We start from the raw sequence: 16638 nt of genomic DNA on the forward strand, positions 1-16638 counted from the left end.
ATATTTTAACCTAAATATAATTCTTCTAATCCAATTGTGTGATTTTGTTTTTGATGTGTTAAATGACGTTTCAAATTGACGTTTGAGTTGTTTACACCATTTGATAGGTTATAACTCAAATGTTATCATAGAACATCATTTAACAGGCAAAAAAAATTTACACCATTAGATTAAAATAATTATATCCATTCATTTTTTAAGTTTGGAAACCAAAATGTATTAAAATTTGAAACAAAATCAAATTTCAATTTTACATATAAATTTAGGAACTAAAAACATATTTAACCATTTTTTTATACTAAAATTGAAATATATCAATATTTAGTATATTGAAATAACTACTTACTTCTTTATTGCATTATTACTGACCATCATTAGAATCAATTCTATATAATATATTATTGGTTCTATCCCAATTTTATCTGTAAAAGAAACTTAGGAAGATTGGGAGAAAATATATATTTAAATTATCATTAAACTCAACTCATAAACAATATCATATTATTAAAACAAGTAATATAATTTTAAATCAAACTCTTTTGAATTAAACTTTGATATTGGTTTCAATTAATTATGTTTACTTTTTACGAATGAATTAGATGAAATCCACAAAGTTAATTCAAATTAAAACATAACCATGGTTACATGTATGGTTAATTAATCATCTTTGAAGACTTTATGTAATTGCTGTCTCTGAAATGATTTATTATTTATTTGTGGTGGAAAGGTGATTTGCTTTATGTTTTAGAAACGAAATGATTGGCATATTATATATTAGGAAAAGTGTGAGTAGAACATTCTGTTCCCAAATTTTTACTTTTGGGTCATATCATTCCCCAAACTACCCAATCAAGTGGGGAACCGTTTCCAATCCTCACGATTCGGAATTCTGCTTTTGTTTGCCAAACGTGTTAATAAGAGTAATTATAATAGCTAAAGTAAATACTATTTTTTGTTTATGTTTTCTGTAATAATAGGTTTAAAAGGCTCATTGGCTTGATTTTTTAATTAATTTAAAAAATTACTTTCAATTCTAAGTCTTTTTTAAGTTTAATTAATAATAAGTGTGATGCATGATTGACTTCAACAGTTTGAGAATCTATCTTTGTCTTGTGTAAAAAGGATTTTAAGATTGTTACTTTCTACTATTCACATACCTAGTAATAATATTAAAAAATGAATATATTAATATTGATACAGATTTAAAGGATTAAAAATTAGCAAAAATAAGATAAAAATATGTATCATCAATATTAGGGTTTAAACTATTTATTTCTAGTTTAGTGTACTGTGTCTCGTTTGTCTCAGAAAACATTAATCGTCCGATTCAACTCAAATTAATCACACCACTATAAGTGTGTTGGGATTACTCAAGAAAGTTTTAACTTATAGGCTCTAATTAAAAGTTAGCTTCTTAGTATAATATTTGTCAAAAGTATGATCTTAAAATAGAAAAGGTTAATTATTATATTTAGAAATGTGGAAAACTTATTTAAGAAACGTAGTAATACACTTTTTTATGTTTTTAATTAATATAACACTGGTTAAGCAGGCATTTACTTTTATGTCCAATCTTTGAGGTTACCAAGGATTTAGATCTTAAACCACTAGCTAAAAGATACAAACACCTACCATTTATAAGCTAAAATTTAATTTAAATAAAATATATTTAATTAAATTGATTTAATTTAAAACTTTATGAATTTTTACTAATCTTAAGCAAATTTATCTTATTCCTATTATTTAGGTCATTGAGTTTTGATTAAAAAGAGTTGTTATATTTTTTAACTCATCTTTTTCTTTTACTTTTTATATCGCATATAAGTATTAAAGATTTTGTTAACACAGGCTAAACATTATATATTTTTTTTTCTCTTTAATGGCGAGTTATTCACTCTATTTAATATTTATATTTTTAGAATTCTTACTCCGCAAATGTCATTAACTTTTCCTTCTAAATACATTAAGAATGCATAACAAATGTAATCACACTACAGTTTCAAATATTAATGTCGATGAAATTACAGCAATGCTAAAACCAATTAAGCCGGGTTAAGTTATTCTTTTAAAATAAAAAATTAAGAAAAATATAAAATTACTTTTTAATCTTTTTTATTAAACAAATATTAGAGGATAACTAAAATAAATATGCATATTTAAGGGTTGTTAATTTATCTATTTTTAATATCTATATTTATTTAAGTTATACCGGAGTTGATGCTCATGTATATATTTTGAATGTTCTTGATATCAAATATGAATAGTAAATTATTTCTACTCTAAAGATTCATATTTAAAATTGACCAATCCTCTTGTTTACAATTTTCTTCTCTTATTTTTTGTATTTACATCATACTTACATTTTTTATTAACATTTATAAATCTCCTCACACTCTTATCTTTTATACTCATCTCATCCACATTCATCTCTACCATCTATACTTGTTTTTTTCATTCTCACACATTTTATTCATCCATTATTCTCCTCATTTTCTTCATTTATACTTGTGTCTTCATTTTATTCATTTGTACTTATTTTTTTTTATCAAATTCATTTTTTTTATTCACATTTATTTTCTTCATCTACACTCATTTTCTCCATTCATTATAATATTTTTTATATTTTTTCATTTATATTATTTAAACATGGAGTTACAATACATTTTTTTTATGTTAATTTAATTAGTGATGGTCAATGCAAATTAAACTAATATTAAAAATAGATCTTTTTCTAGTGTTGATTTAGTTAATATCAAATTAAAAATTTTAAAGTAAAAACACAGTAGTATCGATATTAATTGTTTTAATTAAAAAATTAATATTAAATTAATGACAAATAAATCAACATTACTTTATTTTGGATTATATTCCATATTAGTTATGATTAAGTCATCGAGACTGTGGTTATATATATATATATATATATATATATATATATATATATATATATATATATATATATATATATATGAAATAATATTATGGATCTTTATTTTTATATAGTGTTCAATTTTGTCTATTTTATTCGATGTGAGACTTTTGACTCACTTGATTTATGTCTAACACTTTAGAGTCAATTTTTAAAAGGGGACACTGTCAAATTATCATCCATAATTTTAAAATTTTATACGCGTGTAACTCACATCCAACTCTAATAATGATTTAGTATTAGATATTCATATTGTTCCTTAGTGCCTTATTAAGACGCTTGGTAATTAAATAAAACTATCGAAAAAAACAAAAATGATTAGAAAAAATAAAGTAGAGGAAATGTAATCTAAAATATATTAATTTAAAAGTTCAACGACAGGTTAAAAATAATGAATATAACAATCGAATAAATTATAACTGATTTGACTGAAATTTAATATATAGAAATCAATTAAGCAAGCAAGCACAATTAAGAAAAATAATTGGTTTGTTAAAATTATGAAAGTTTTGTTGATTGGTTTGGTTAAGCTATTCTTTGTACCAAAATTTATGAGGTGGCAAATATAACTCCATTGAACATGACACGAATGAAGAAATAAGAGGTAAGAACGTCCCTTGGAAAACCACTTAAGATTAAGCTAGGTATGCCTTTATAGCTCTCTCTTTTTCCCCTAAAGTGCCAACAAAAATCTAATGGATCTTTTATGCCATTGATTTGAAACTTTATTAAATACTTTTATAGACACAATTAATTTTTATTTATTTGAATACATATAGACGTATTCAAAGCTTCATCACTGTGATTTGTCTGTACAAATGGTCCATGGCAGTGAGGGAGGCCATTCTTCATGAACTATAATGAATTAACAAAGGAATACGTACATGGTATTATGGTGGTTACCCAAATCTATGGGCTTATATATTTATATACAGGGTCACGTTGTATTCAAACTCAAAATAAAAGGAAACAATGAATCTTTGTTGAAATGGACGTATACCCTAATATTCTATTCGTAGCAAGATACAAAAGTGGACCAACTTAATTAATAAAAGAAACATTATGGACCAATAGCACGTTCAAGAAGCACCAACTCATCATTCTACTAGTAAGGAATTCAAGTGTAGAATGAGCACTCTCACATAGTGGAGATGAGCTCCTAATGTAGATCCACATCAACCAGAAGATGATTTTAAATTTTATAAAACGATTACAAATCTTACCTTTTTTTCGAGTCGATTTTGTAAAATAAGTTAATTTTAAAATTCATTAAGAATTATTTATACAATATAAAAAAAAACTCAATTTATTTTTTAAAATTTTTGTTTAAAAATATGTTAAGATCTCTTATACATAAGATAACTGACATGATTCAAAATTCATTGAATCCACAACTATGATAGATGCAAACTCGGTAGAGTACAATCACTTAAAAAGTCTAATCATCGACACATTTTATGAAAGAAAAATGATTTTTAACAATTAAATTTTAATAACTTTCTCTTACAACTTGATATGTCATTTTTTAAGTGGTCTTCTACTTTTCATTTTTTTTTCATTTTTCTATATTTCTAAACCAATTAGAAGATGACACTTTAGATTGTAAAAGGAAGTTGTCAAAATTTAATTGTCAACATATCATTGTCATTTATAAAAGATATTATATGAGGATAGGACTCGTGAATATTATATGGTGACTATTACTTTTTGTTCTTACAAAGCTGAAATATACCCTATAAGATATCCCTTAAAACTTTTTGTCTCTTCGTTGAGATGTTCCCTCTTCGTCTCCATATAGCTTGAGATGTGCTAGGCTTCAGATATCATCAATGGTTGAGATGAGAATGCTCCTAAAAAAGACATTTTAATACTCAAGTTAGCTATATGCGTCATAATTAATACTATATCGAATGTGTATAATTTATCCTTGAACATTGTTATTTATTATGGAGTTATGAATTTTTACTTAATTTGGCCTAGACTATCTCGATGATTATTTTTCCTAAATATTTTTGGGTTTCGGTAATCTAACTTATGTTTTAAATCTCCTTGTTAATTATGATTAATCTTTATTTGAAAATTTTCATATATTGTTTTGAGATGGTCTCAGTCATATATATATATATATATATATATATATATATATATATATATATATATATATATATATATATATATATATATATATATATAATTTATTTATTTAAAGTACAAACAAATTCAAAGTTTGTTGATCATCAAGTTATACTCATTGCTATGCTTTTTCTGAAACCACCGGGTCGTTTGTGTTGTGATATTGCGAAGCAGACAAAAGAAAGTGCTTAAAAGTATTCAGACGTCAAAGATGATTTGGAAGGTGCATGTGTATATATATTCGATGCTTTTGATGAATCAATTATACTGGTTCATGTTGTTGTCAAATATTTATAATGATTATGCCGGGAACTGATTTAGATGTTTATAAACAATTTAAATATGTAGACCTAAATCTTAGTACTGTGCAACATTTTATCTTTTCAAGGATTAATGGGTGTTAGATCACTTTTTCCTTTGATCCACTCAAGGTACATGTGTCTTCTTTTCAAACAAAATCTTATATAGTAGTTTGTTTAACTTTATTTTACATTATCATCATTTTGAATTGCAAATCTTCTTTAGCCTTTTGGAGCTTTAAAACAAAAACTTAAATATTAGATTTTTGTATTTATTAATAAAATAATTTATGTTAAAATGCATTATAATTTTATTTCAAATTTATTTCTTGAGTTTTTGGAGGTCTAAAACAATTAATACTAAAAATAATTTAAACTTTTTTTTTCTTAGAAGTCCAAAACAATTAGTATTAAAAAAAATTAACTTTTATTTTTTTGGAGACTAAAGCAAAGTCTTTACCTGCTTAGATCTCGAGCCAGTACTATGCATGTACTAGAAATTTAAATGGTTAACTTTAGGTTTTACAGAGACTAAAAATAAAATGGGCTGGTCTTTGAATTGGTAAACAAACTAGTTCACGATATTAAGTTACATTGTGATTAAATCATAGTTAATAAAACAATAAAAGAATCAAAATTATATATGCAAACACCTTGGCTTATATTTTTAGTACCACGAAATTTTCATTTATATCATTGTTGTCTCCTCATTGAGCAACGCAAATGCTTCTTTGATTTTCCTTACGGAATTTATTCCTTTTTGCAAGAATTTACAAGATATGTATTTTTCAACCATAATTCCAACATTTATTGAACTAAAATAGTTGTCTACTATATTTATGTACATTTTTTTATTATTTTTGTTTATTTATTTATTTTTTAACTGGCTTAATGAACAAGATATAAATTGTTAATTTCAAAAAGATGATTCATGATATGGTACGCAAGCGTCACGTAGCACAACTTTAAACTAGTTAGTAGAAAAATGATTATCAGAAATAAAGCAAAGTTTATCTTACTTTGCTCTAAGACAAAATGTCGTGGGAGATGACGTAACTTTGAATCTGTAAATTTGTATTTGTTATTTAATTCTATAAATGGATGAGATGACAAGTTAGCAAGTTTAGGGTGCTAAATTAAATGATAAACCTAATTTGAAACAATTTCAAGAAAAAAGAAAGGATTATAAGAAACATAAAACATATTCAACCTATCATAAAAAATATGTTTAGAGTGACACTAGAAGCCAAATTATGGATAAAAAGGGTAGCATTGAGAGTAGATTGGGTAATAATTGTCATATTGATAGAGGTAATATTAAAAGCAAGTTGAGTCTCGATAAATGAGTTAGCAAATAGAAAATGTAATATCCAAAAGAAATGACATAGTCACACAAAAATCGAGAAGTTTAAAATTTGTTCTATCATATTTCTGAATGAAGTATCAACAAATACCAATTTATTCAGAAAAGAAAAATTGACAACACGTTTCCATGTGTTGTTGTTGGAAGAGTCAATATGAGGTTGAGCCACAAAGACGAGCATACAAACACTAAAGTATGGAGAAGTAAGGGATTTGAGACATCTTACATGATCAAGGACAAATAAAGGGGATGGAGAGTCTTTAGGTCTAATAGTCCCACAACTAAAAAAATAATCTAATATACTTTTTATATATATTTTAAAAACAAAATTGTAATAAAAGTTTTGAACTTTAAAATATATAATACTTGAAATGTGAGATTGGTTATATCGACGTTACCAACATACTTATATCATATTATATCATAGTTTTTATAAAAAGTTATTCAATAATATTTTTGTATAGTATGAGGCTGATCATCTCAATATGACTTATATATTGAGTCAACCATGTTATAAATAAATCCAACATAGTCATTGGTGAGATTAGTAAGTATAGTTGTATCATCTCCACAAACGAATTAGACCAGTTGGTCGAGTTACCGATCGGACATGAGTCCAACACGATTAAGAGCATTTGTAGAGATTAGCATAAATCAACCTGATAATTAGGATTAAGGTGTGATTGGGTCATAATTAGACCGATGATAAGTAAAAACCCATTACAATTTGTGTAAATGGAGGGTCCAACCAGTTTAGCAAAAACATTTTGGCATCTACTGTGGAGCATACGTTGTTAAGGTTAGTGACTTCGGTGCACATTCTCCATGGATGCGAAAATGTTTGTGCTAGATCGGTTGAGTGCCAATAACTCTTAGGCGGTTCAACTCTTCTCTTCGTTCTCTTGATTCGTGTTGTCTTCTTTAGTTGGTTTGATACAAGTAGTCATTTGTTCTCTCCACAACTGCTCAGATGGTACCTACAAAAGGCATTTGATGCCTAAGTCAGAAAAAGTTTGGTAATTTGGGTATTAAATGCAACAATCAATAATCAACTATCTTGCGTAGACTTGAACCAAGAAAAGCTCCAAGTGATGCTCAAGAGCCTCGAAATGTTCCATCCCATCGTCTTCGTCGACTCGCAACCTAGAGGAGCACCTCCTCGTCGTCGCCATGGAGAACCATACCTCCTCCATGGTGGAGACAACGTCGAGAGCTTAAAGGAATTTAATGATGATAGTAATGACGTTGCATTTGAGTGTCTGTGTTAAGTAGGACGAATGTGAGGTTAGTTCACGAAATCGAGATCATAGCAATTGGAGGAGAGGAACGAGGTGAAACTCCCTAATTACAGAGGTGATAACATGAATGAAGAAGTGTTCAAGAAGAAAACCAGAATTCCTGACACTGAAAGGTTGATTAGAGTGTACATCGACTACTACTATGAACCTTCTATATTGATTCCGGCCTTAACCGGTATAGAAAGCAAACTTTCTATACCGATTCTAGAACTGATGTGGAATAAAAACTTTCTATAACGTTTATTTATATATCGGTTATGAAATTGATATATAATTTATTTTAATCGGTATAAAATGGTTTTCTTACACCAAGACAATTATATTAAAATAAAAAAAATATGTCTTTGTTAATTATACTAAAAAAATATAGTTAATTATGTAATGCATATCTCTATTAAAATACAACAACAAAAAAATTATGCCTATATGAAGCTTTTGTTGTGAAATATATGTTTAAATAAATTACATGAGTTTATTGAAAAAATTATAAGAAAAAACAACTTATTTTAGTTGAAAAAAATCAATTCTTTTAAATTTTTATTTGTTTGTTTAAACTTATAAAAAAGAAGTAAAAAAACACACACTAAAAACTACTTATTTAATAAGCTTACTCGGTAGTTTATAAAAAAAAAAAATTGGTGCAAAAGCTAATTGTGATGACATGAAAATGAATTTTATGAACTGTTTGTTGAAAATCTAAAGTGAGTGTAAGTCCCACATGGGGTAAAGATGAGAAAGATGAACAACATATTAGACAAAAAACTCATAAGCTTATTGTCTTAAGATTTTGGATTGGAAATGTTGTTAATCCCTTATGTGGATTGGGCTCAAGTCTGATTCTCAAATGAATTCTCCTCTAGAAAGATCCAATAGAGTAGCATCAAAGCTCTTTGATTTGAGACTATATTTATTTACTTGAATGATGGAGACAATACTTAAATGATTGCTTTAAATGATACAAATTATCCTTTTTGGAAGGACAAGTGTCTAATGAAGAATGAACTTTGAGCACCAACAAAAAAGTGATTTTATTCGACAATATGTAGAAAACATTGTTTATAATCACATTGATAATGAACGTTGTGGAAGAAAATCGAGTATTTGTATGTTTCTAAGTCAAGCTATAACAAATTATATTTGTTTGAATTGTTTGATGAATGAATATCAATTTTGAGACTATGACAACTAAATTCTCTACCAGAGTCTTAAGTGATATTTTGAATTTCAATTACACACTTAGTCTCTACTGACATTGTTTCTTTTTATAGGACAAATAGTTGTACTCTTAATGAAAAGATGAGAAGACACAAAGTTCTTCATCTCAGTTTGAGGTGTTGTCACATAGAACTGTGGAAGAGATAAAAAAAGAAATCAAAGGACAGTAAAAAGAAGAACAAGAGCAAGTTCAAGTCAATATCCAAGAATACTAAGAGAATTTAAGTTGAGAAAATACGATCATTATTTCTAATGCAACTTGTTTATTTTAAATTTAGTTAATATTCAATCATTATTTTTAATGCAAGTTTTTTGTTTTAAATTTAGTTAATATTGAAAGTTAAAAATATAAAAATATAATGATCAGTTGTAGGGTACTTTTTGATTAAAGAGTGAATTTAAGTAACCGAAAAATAAAAGAAAGGAAGGAAAAAAGAAGAGAAAGTGGATTTGTTTAAGTCAAGAGAAAGAGAATAAAAAAAAATTAAATTTGATTTTATTGACGTGATATAATAAATTTGAATAAATTATTTACAAAATAATATTTGTAAAATAATTTAAAATAAAAAATATAATTATAATAATAATTATAACAAAATGCATTTACAAATATTTAAATATTATTTATATTACATATTTTAATTATCTATTATGTTAAAATGAAATAATATTAAATGTTTTATTAAATTTTATTTAATTTTAATCGATTAATTTGTTAATGGATTATGAGATTATTTTATAAGTAAAAGTTAATATAAATTTAAAATACTGACTTTCTTCGCATATAAGTGTGGAAAGTCTGATCTGATGCATTATTTTTTTCTCGTTTTCTATGATTTTGTGTATGGTTTTCTGAAAAATGATACATTTCTTCTCTCGCTGCGTTTTGGTCCCTCTGAAAACAAACGGTTAATTTAAGATAAAAAAGCAGACATGTTATAAATGCTTATAAGATCTTTTATATAACTGTAAAATAAAAAACACGTTTATAATATCAGACAGACACAAGTTAATAATTACTTTTAACTAAAATAACTTTTATAATTATTATAACCTGGCATTAATTTTCAGCTATTTTTATAAAAAAATTACTTAAAAAGCAAGACATTAGACCTTATAAAACTAAGTTAAGCTTCTTAAAGTTAACTCTATAAATATTTTATTATCTTACAAAAGAGATTTTTAACATCGAATATTTAAGATTCTTTACATCTCTTACAAGTTGTTTTTTATGTTTTGTTTAAAATTAAATTGGTTTTGGTTTAAAACCAAAACTCGGAACACAAAAGTATACCATGTTTATTTACATAAAATACAAATATAAGTAAAGCATTAATAATGAGATTAATCCAAATTTCAATTTATGATTCTAAAGGCATAATGGCTGGTAACCAGACCAACTCTCTCATACTCCTCGTATTATTATGAATCATGTTTCCACAATTAAAATGAACAAAAGTGTTGTGAAAATTATAGTCCAAATAAAAAACAACACCACTAATAGAAACAAATCACCGACTTCTATGTTACATCTAGGATGTAAAACATGTGAAATGGACTTGGTCATAAGTCAAAATGAAATAATAACAACACGCAAAATGACAGAATCACACAATAAAAAGTTTTGCGCATAAAAATATAAAATGTCTAAGATGCAAATGTTTGATAAATCTCTATTTTCTATAAGGAAACACTACAAAATATTTCAATATTTTTTTCACATATATAAGTATGAACTAAAAACTTAAAATCTAGAAAAATGTCTCGAAAACACTAAAAAGGTAAACAAGTTCTAGTAAATGGACAAATTTTGGCACCTCAATTGTCGAAATTGACCGACAGATTCCTCTTCTCATTTCAAGCAACATTAATTTAGGATGATATCTCTATCAAAAGTTGGTGTATGAAAATTTTCTCCACCAAATTTTTATATCTCAAAATTTATGACTATTCTATTAAACTTAAAGATTCTACGATATAAATATATATATATATATATATATATATATATATATATATATATATATATATGTATATATATATATATTTTGTACCACACCGAGCCAACTTAACAAAATAATAATAAACGATCACCATATCTATACGCAAAATCATTTAAGTAACCGGTCTAGACTCACATGCACATTGACATAAACATGTGATTTTACATTAATTTTGAAATAGTTAAAGTAAATAGATTTCACTTATTTAAAAAAAGAATATCACTGCTAAATTTTTGTTGTTGTATACATTTAAGTCCAACATTAATCATATGATATTTTTTTCTTGTTTTAGGTCAGCATGGTTAATTTTAATAGTTTATAATTTTTTCTCATTAGAATAGTAGGTTTTTAGCGTATACATCTATGTAGAACTTCAATACGAAATAAGTCTTTAAATACGAAAACAAAGCAAAACACACTTTCAGGGATACTTGTCAAAACTAAACAAAAAGAAGTCTGACTTTAGCCATAATTTGTAAAGGAATTTGTTTACATTTGATCAATTTTAATTTCAGTTCTTGTACTTCATAAGCGCTCTACTTAATTTTTTATACAGTAAAAAATAATATATCTAATACCTAATCAAGAACATTGCTTTTACATGACAAACATCCGTGATTTGTGGATTATGATACAATGTTTGACATATTAAAAAGTGTACTGACTTATACATGTACATTCCGATTTTAGTTACGGTAAAATGAAATGTATAATTATTTAATTTAAAAAAATGAAATGTTGGTGTAAGAAATAGCAAAAGTGGAGAGTTTTGTTTAGTATACGTATTCCGATGAGCGAGAACATGATCTTTACATATCACTGATGCCATGCCTTGTGTGATCCGTAGAGTCAAACACGCGGTGGAAAGGTCAATTTTTAGAAGAGTGATCTCATATCGGGTTTGGTGGAAAGAAGGACAAGGAAAATCATGGTATACAATAATTATACACTAGGCGCGTATACTAATAATGGTAGATGCCTATTATTTCCACCGTAGATCTTCATCTTTTATTTCTAGGTACACTGCATCCTCATCAACTTCCATTCATTCATTCCTTTTGTTTTCCCCTCTTCAAATGCCAATATTATTCATTATTTAATATCCAAATCTTCTACAGTGCAAAATAATTGCAAAGAGGTCCACAGACATTCCAAGCAAATTAACGATGCTCATGCTCTAAAAATAACGCTAATAATTCACACACACTTCTCTGAGGAGGGGCCTCCACGGCGTAAATTGCTTGTCGCTTCCAACCCCTTTTTCCCTTCTTTGGCCAAGTTCTTGAAGGTGGGAGAATCACATGAAAGAGGAAAAAAATATGAAACCAGAAAAGAGTGAGAAACCTATGCTTTAATTAGCATCTCCTAGCTTATTTATCACTGATGCATGTACAACAACGTTATCCCTTCTGCTATATGGCTTCACGGGTCATCACCTCAAAACACCTTCCTCCTGAATCGTGCGGGATAATTCATGCACTGCACCTGCAATTTCCTCCACTGTGTTCATCTGACACCCTTCCTCCACCTGTTCCACCGTTAAATAAGAACACAAAACAAATCATAAAAACACACACAAAATAATGCTAACACTTCTTTAGTTTTTAGATCATTTTAGATCAATAATCCCATATGGGTTGTATTCATTTAACAGAAACTGGTGTCAGCATTCGTGAAATTGGTAGGTATCATAGAAATTTTCTAAAGGAGTAAATGATAAACATAAAAATGGGGTGCTAGAAAAAGGAATGAGTGTGTACGTTTTGCATCAAAATTGGAAAAGAAAGAGAAAAAAAGAAGCTGGTCTAGTTTAGGTAGGTAGGTAGCAGGAAGAAAAAACCAACCTTAACACTAACCGAGGTAAGGACCATGTCGTGGACAGTGGTAACGTTAAGGTGGAGAATGGTGAAGGCGAGAGTTTGAAGGCCAGCCACCATCTTCAGAAGCAAGCCTGGTTGTTTCTTGGAGAGTATCTTTATGTTGGCATGACCATCCACAAGGGTCACTTCTATGTCCGCCACGGCCCATGAATGGCTCCGTGCTTCGCACGTGCTAGGGTAGCCTCTGCCGTTCTGTGTCGCACGTGTCGAGTACTGAGGGAACATGAAGAACTCAGCAAAGGGTGATGATGATGGGTCAGAGAAGCCACCGCCATTTTCGTTTGTTCTCTGCTGCCCCTTCATGCACTGCAGAAGCTGCTCCAGCTCCTTCACGAAGTTAATGGCGCCACCAATGATAGACGCTTGATCACCCTGTAATGTAACATTTCCGAAAATTAGCTCAGGTTAATTAATTAAGGTTTAATTTTTAAACAAACAACAATTGTAAAACAAACCGAACACATGTAATGAAAATCTACAATTTAGATTTGTGATTGGTAAGGAGGAAAGGAATGGTATTTAGACTAACCCTTTGGACATAAGAGGGTGGCATCAAGGATCTGAGAACGGCGAGGTACTCGTTCATCTGTTTTCTTCGATTGCGTTCAACTGCAATGTGGGTCATTCTTTGATTCTCGATCTCCTCCTTGTTCTTGGTGCTCTTGGTGCGGCGGCGTTTGCGGCGGGCGGTGGCGGTGGTGGGTTCGGAGGGAGGAGGAGGAGGGAAAGCGGCGGGGAGAGATTGATCGACGGTGCAGGGTTCAGGGGAGGAGTGTGAGTCCCATTGGTCTTTGATATTTTGCAAAGGTGAAGGAGAAGAAGAATCCCAATTTGCATGCAGAGTGTGGTCTATGTTGTTGGTGATGATTCCTACAAAGGCTTTGTTTTCTGCTTCTTGAAAATTGTTGTGCAGCAGCGAGTAGAAGTAGTCTTTGTTGCAAGGGTAACTGAATGGATCTTGTGGGAAAACCACGGCCTCTAGGGCCATTGTTGTGTGGTTCTGAAAAGAGACACCGGGAAAAATGAGAGAGAAGTGAAGGGTTAATGATTAGGTGATGGTTTTAGCAAAGGCGAAAACAGGGGTAGTGGTAATGGAGCAAACAAAGTAACCTTTTTATGATGATGAGCTTAAGAAGAAGAATTTCCCTTTTGGATTGAAATCTTAAAAGTGGAATGATAGTCCACAAAAACAAAAAGCTACAGAGCTATGCACGTGAGATTTTTCGTCGTAGACGAGTTCCTTGATCGCACGAACTTAACCACCGGGAAACACACAGAAAGATTCTCTTCCCAATTTCTTAATATCTCCTATTTATAATAGCGCTACCAAGCAAACCAATAGACCAATGACTTTCCCAACCCAACCACTTCTCATGCCACACAACCTTAATATTATGGACTGATAATAATACACACATGTTAACTAATTAAAAAAAAATATTTTATAAAATTAAACGATCTTGTGATTTAATTTGTTTTCAAATGCATATATTCTTATTCTAATATTCTAATATGATTTTTGTTATCTTTTCTCCATCATATTATTTATTGTACTCTCTCCTTCATTGTATACAATTTCACAGTTTAACCATTGTTCATTTCTTCCATATTGGGTTTCAGACTCAGTCTTCATATATAATGGTTCGCTTTGGCCCAACACAAGTTATGAAGACTGCATGAGACTGGATTTATAATTAAAATTTAATAGGATCAAAATTGAACATTTATTTAAATGTGGAGACTAAATGATTTATTTAAGTGTACAAGTTATTTATGGTTGAGAATCCAAATTTGAGATTATAAGGAAGTTAAAGAAGAAAGTTTCATAAACATATTTTTTTAAAGGTTTAAACTGAAAATAATATTAACTTTTAACTGAAATTGGACTTATATTTTGTTAACATTGTGTTTTTCTATTAAATCTTTCTCCAAAAATCCAACAATATTTTGGATTTGGGGTTAAAATTTTTGCCCAATTGATGAGAATGTAGTTCATCACATACTTTCTCTAAATAAAAAGAAAATTATTTGTAGATAAATATCTATCACCTATATGGTCACTTTAACTTTAACTCAATATCTTGGGCGAATTTATCACTAATATGAATCTAATAGTTATGAGAGAAATTGAACAACCTTACATGAGTCTAAATGACAAAAAAAAAGAACAGTTTGTTTTTGTAATCAAAGTCTTATACGGCAAGTTAAATAATAGAACAAAATGTTCTATTACAAATTTTCACATAACTTGACTCACACCACCTCAAGACTCAAAGTAATTTCTAAAAACCAAAGAGGGAAAAGAAGTGTTAAATATATTACAAGGTTAGAAAAGTAATACACTTTCGACAATATTTCGTCGTGTTATAATTTGTCAAATGCTACCTTCCTTATTACCTTTCTTTTTTTTACATACAAAACATTATATGCACAATATATATCTTTCTTGAAGAAATAAAACAATTCAAACTAAAAAAAATGTAATGAAAATATATAATTATTGAAGCTGTGTGTTGCAGAATAAGTCGATCTTATCCAGAAAATCCATCATAATGAAGTGTAATAAGAAGAATTAGAAATGATATATAAGAAAATAATGTGATTGTGGGTGCACATAATGTAGGTGTGAAACTAACGGCTGGTCGGTAAGGAGACAAAGGCATATCAAAAACTTTATACAAGATAAACTGTATCAGATGCATATTTCGTCAACAGTGCATTACTCAATTACTTAATATATAAAAAAAAAATACTATTTAACTGTCATCGAATTAACTATGATTTAATTAGATTAATAGTATGACAATTTAATTAAACTGAAAAAAATAATTCTTACAAAAATATATGAAACAAAAGAAATGATGTATTGAGAATAATATATATTAGTATGAGAGAATTTTAAATTTTTTGAAGGAAGTGCGTGTGGGCTTTGATTTGGTAATAATGTGGTCCGAGAGTTGTGCCTGGGACAGAGAAAAGAGACCAAAAGCTGATATGGCTCAGAGATTCTGCGATAGAACCATACAAGTGGAAATGAGGGACCAAAATTAAAATGAAAAACATGCACAGTCAAACAACTCACTTCAGGCTTCAAGACAAGTTCAGATTTCACAGGAATCCATGTGACCACACCCATCACCCTCTCTCTCTCTACACTCTTCTCACTTCATCTATGTGTTTAACTCGTTAATCACCGTATATCAACCAGGTATTTCAAACCTATATTTTATTATGTTTTTTTTTCTCATTTTATTCAAAAATAGATCAAATATATTTTAAATATCTTTTACTAAAGATCCTGCCAGTTGGGTTGGGTAGGAATATTTAAAAAAAATATATTTTGAAATATGGAAAGGAAAAAATTATGTAAACTTTATTCATGTCGACTTTTAAGATCTAATTTTCGTAAAATGTAAATGTGAAATTTTGCTTTTACCAAGTGACTGAATGACGCACTTGTTTTAGTTCAAAGGCACTACTAATTAACCATTTGACCACATATCGATAAGACATTCTGT

At 28.6% G+C, this 16638-nt stretch overlaps 1 protein-coding gene across 1 annotated transcript; it reads right to left on the minus strand.

The window, feature by feature from the left end:
• Positions 1-12113: 12113 nt before the first annotated feature.
• On the minus strand, positions 12114-14445 carry LOC114193163 (transcription factor bHLH94-like). Its single transcript, XM_028082874.1, has 4 exons — positions 14231-14445; positions 13650-14120; positions 13085-13492; positions 12114-12768 (listed from the first exon to the last, which is right to left on the minus strand). The coding sequence occupies exons 2-4, from the start codon at positions 14106-14108 to the stop codon at positions 12673-12675; spliced, it is 963 nt and encodes a 320-aa protein (XP_027938675.1). The 5' UTR covers positions 14109-14120; positions 14231-14445; the 3' UTR covers positions 12114-12672.
• Positions 14446-16638: the final 2193 nt, after the last annotated feature.

This window comes from Vigna unguiculata, chromosome 8, assembly GCF_004118075.2.
Source record: "Vigna unguiculata cultivar IT97K-499-35 chromosome 8, ASM411807v1, whole genome shotgun sequence".
Classification (NCBI taxonomy): domain Eukaryota; kingdom Viridiplantae; phylum Streptophyta; class Magnoliopsida; order Fabales; family Fabaceae; genus Vigna; species Vigna unguiculata.

What these genes read in the sequence shown, in the direction of transcription:
- LOC114193163 (XM_028082874.1), bottom strand. Translation starts at nt 14,108, where the DNA reads ATGGCCCTAGAGGCCGTGGTTTTCCCACAAGATCCATTCAGTTACCCT. An exon ending in CACCCTCTTATGTCCAAAGG is followed by an intron (nt 13,493 to 13,649) that starts GTTAGTCTAAAT and finishes GTTACATTACAG; the next exon opens with GGTGATCAAGCGTCTATCAT. An exon ending in TTACCTCGGTTAGTGTTAAG is followed by an intron (nt 12,769 to 13,084) that starts GTTGGTTTTTTC and finishes ACGGTGGAACAG; the next exon opens with GTGGAGGAAGGGTGTCAGAT.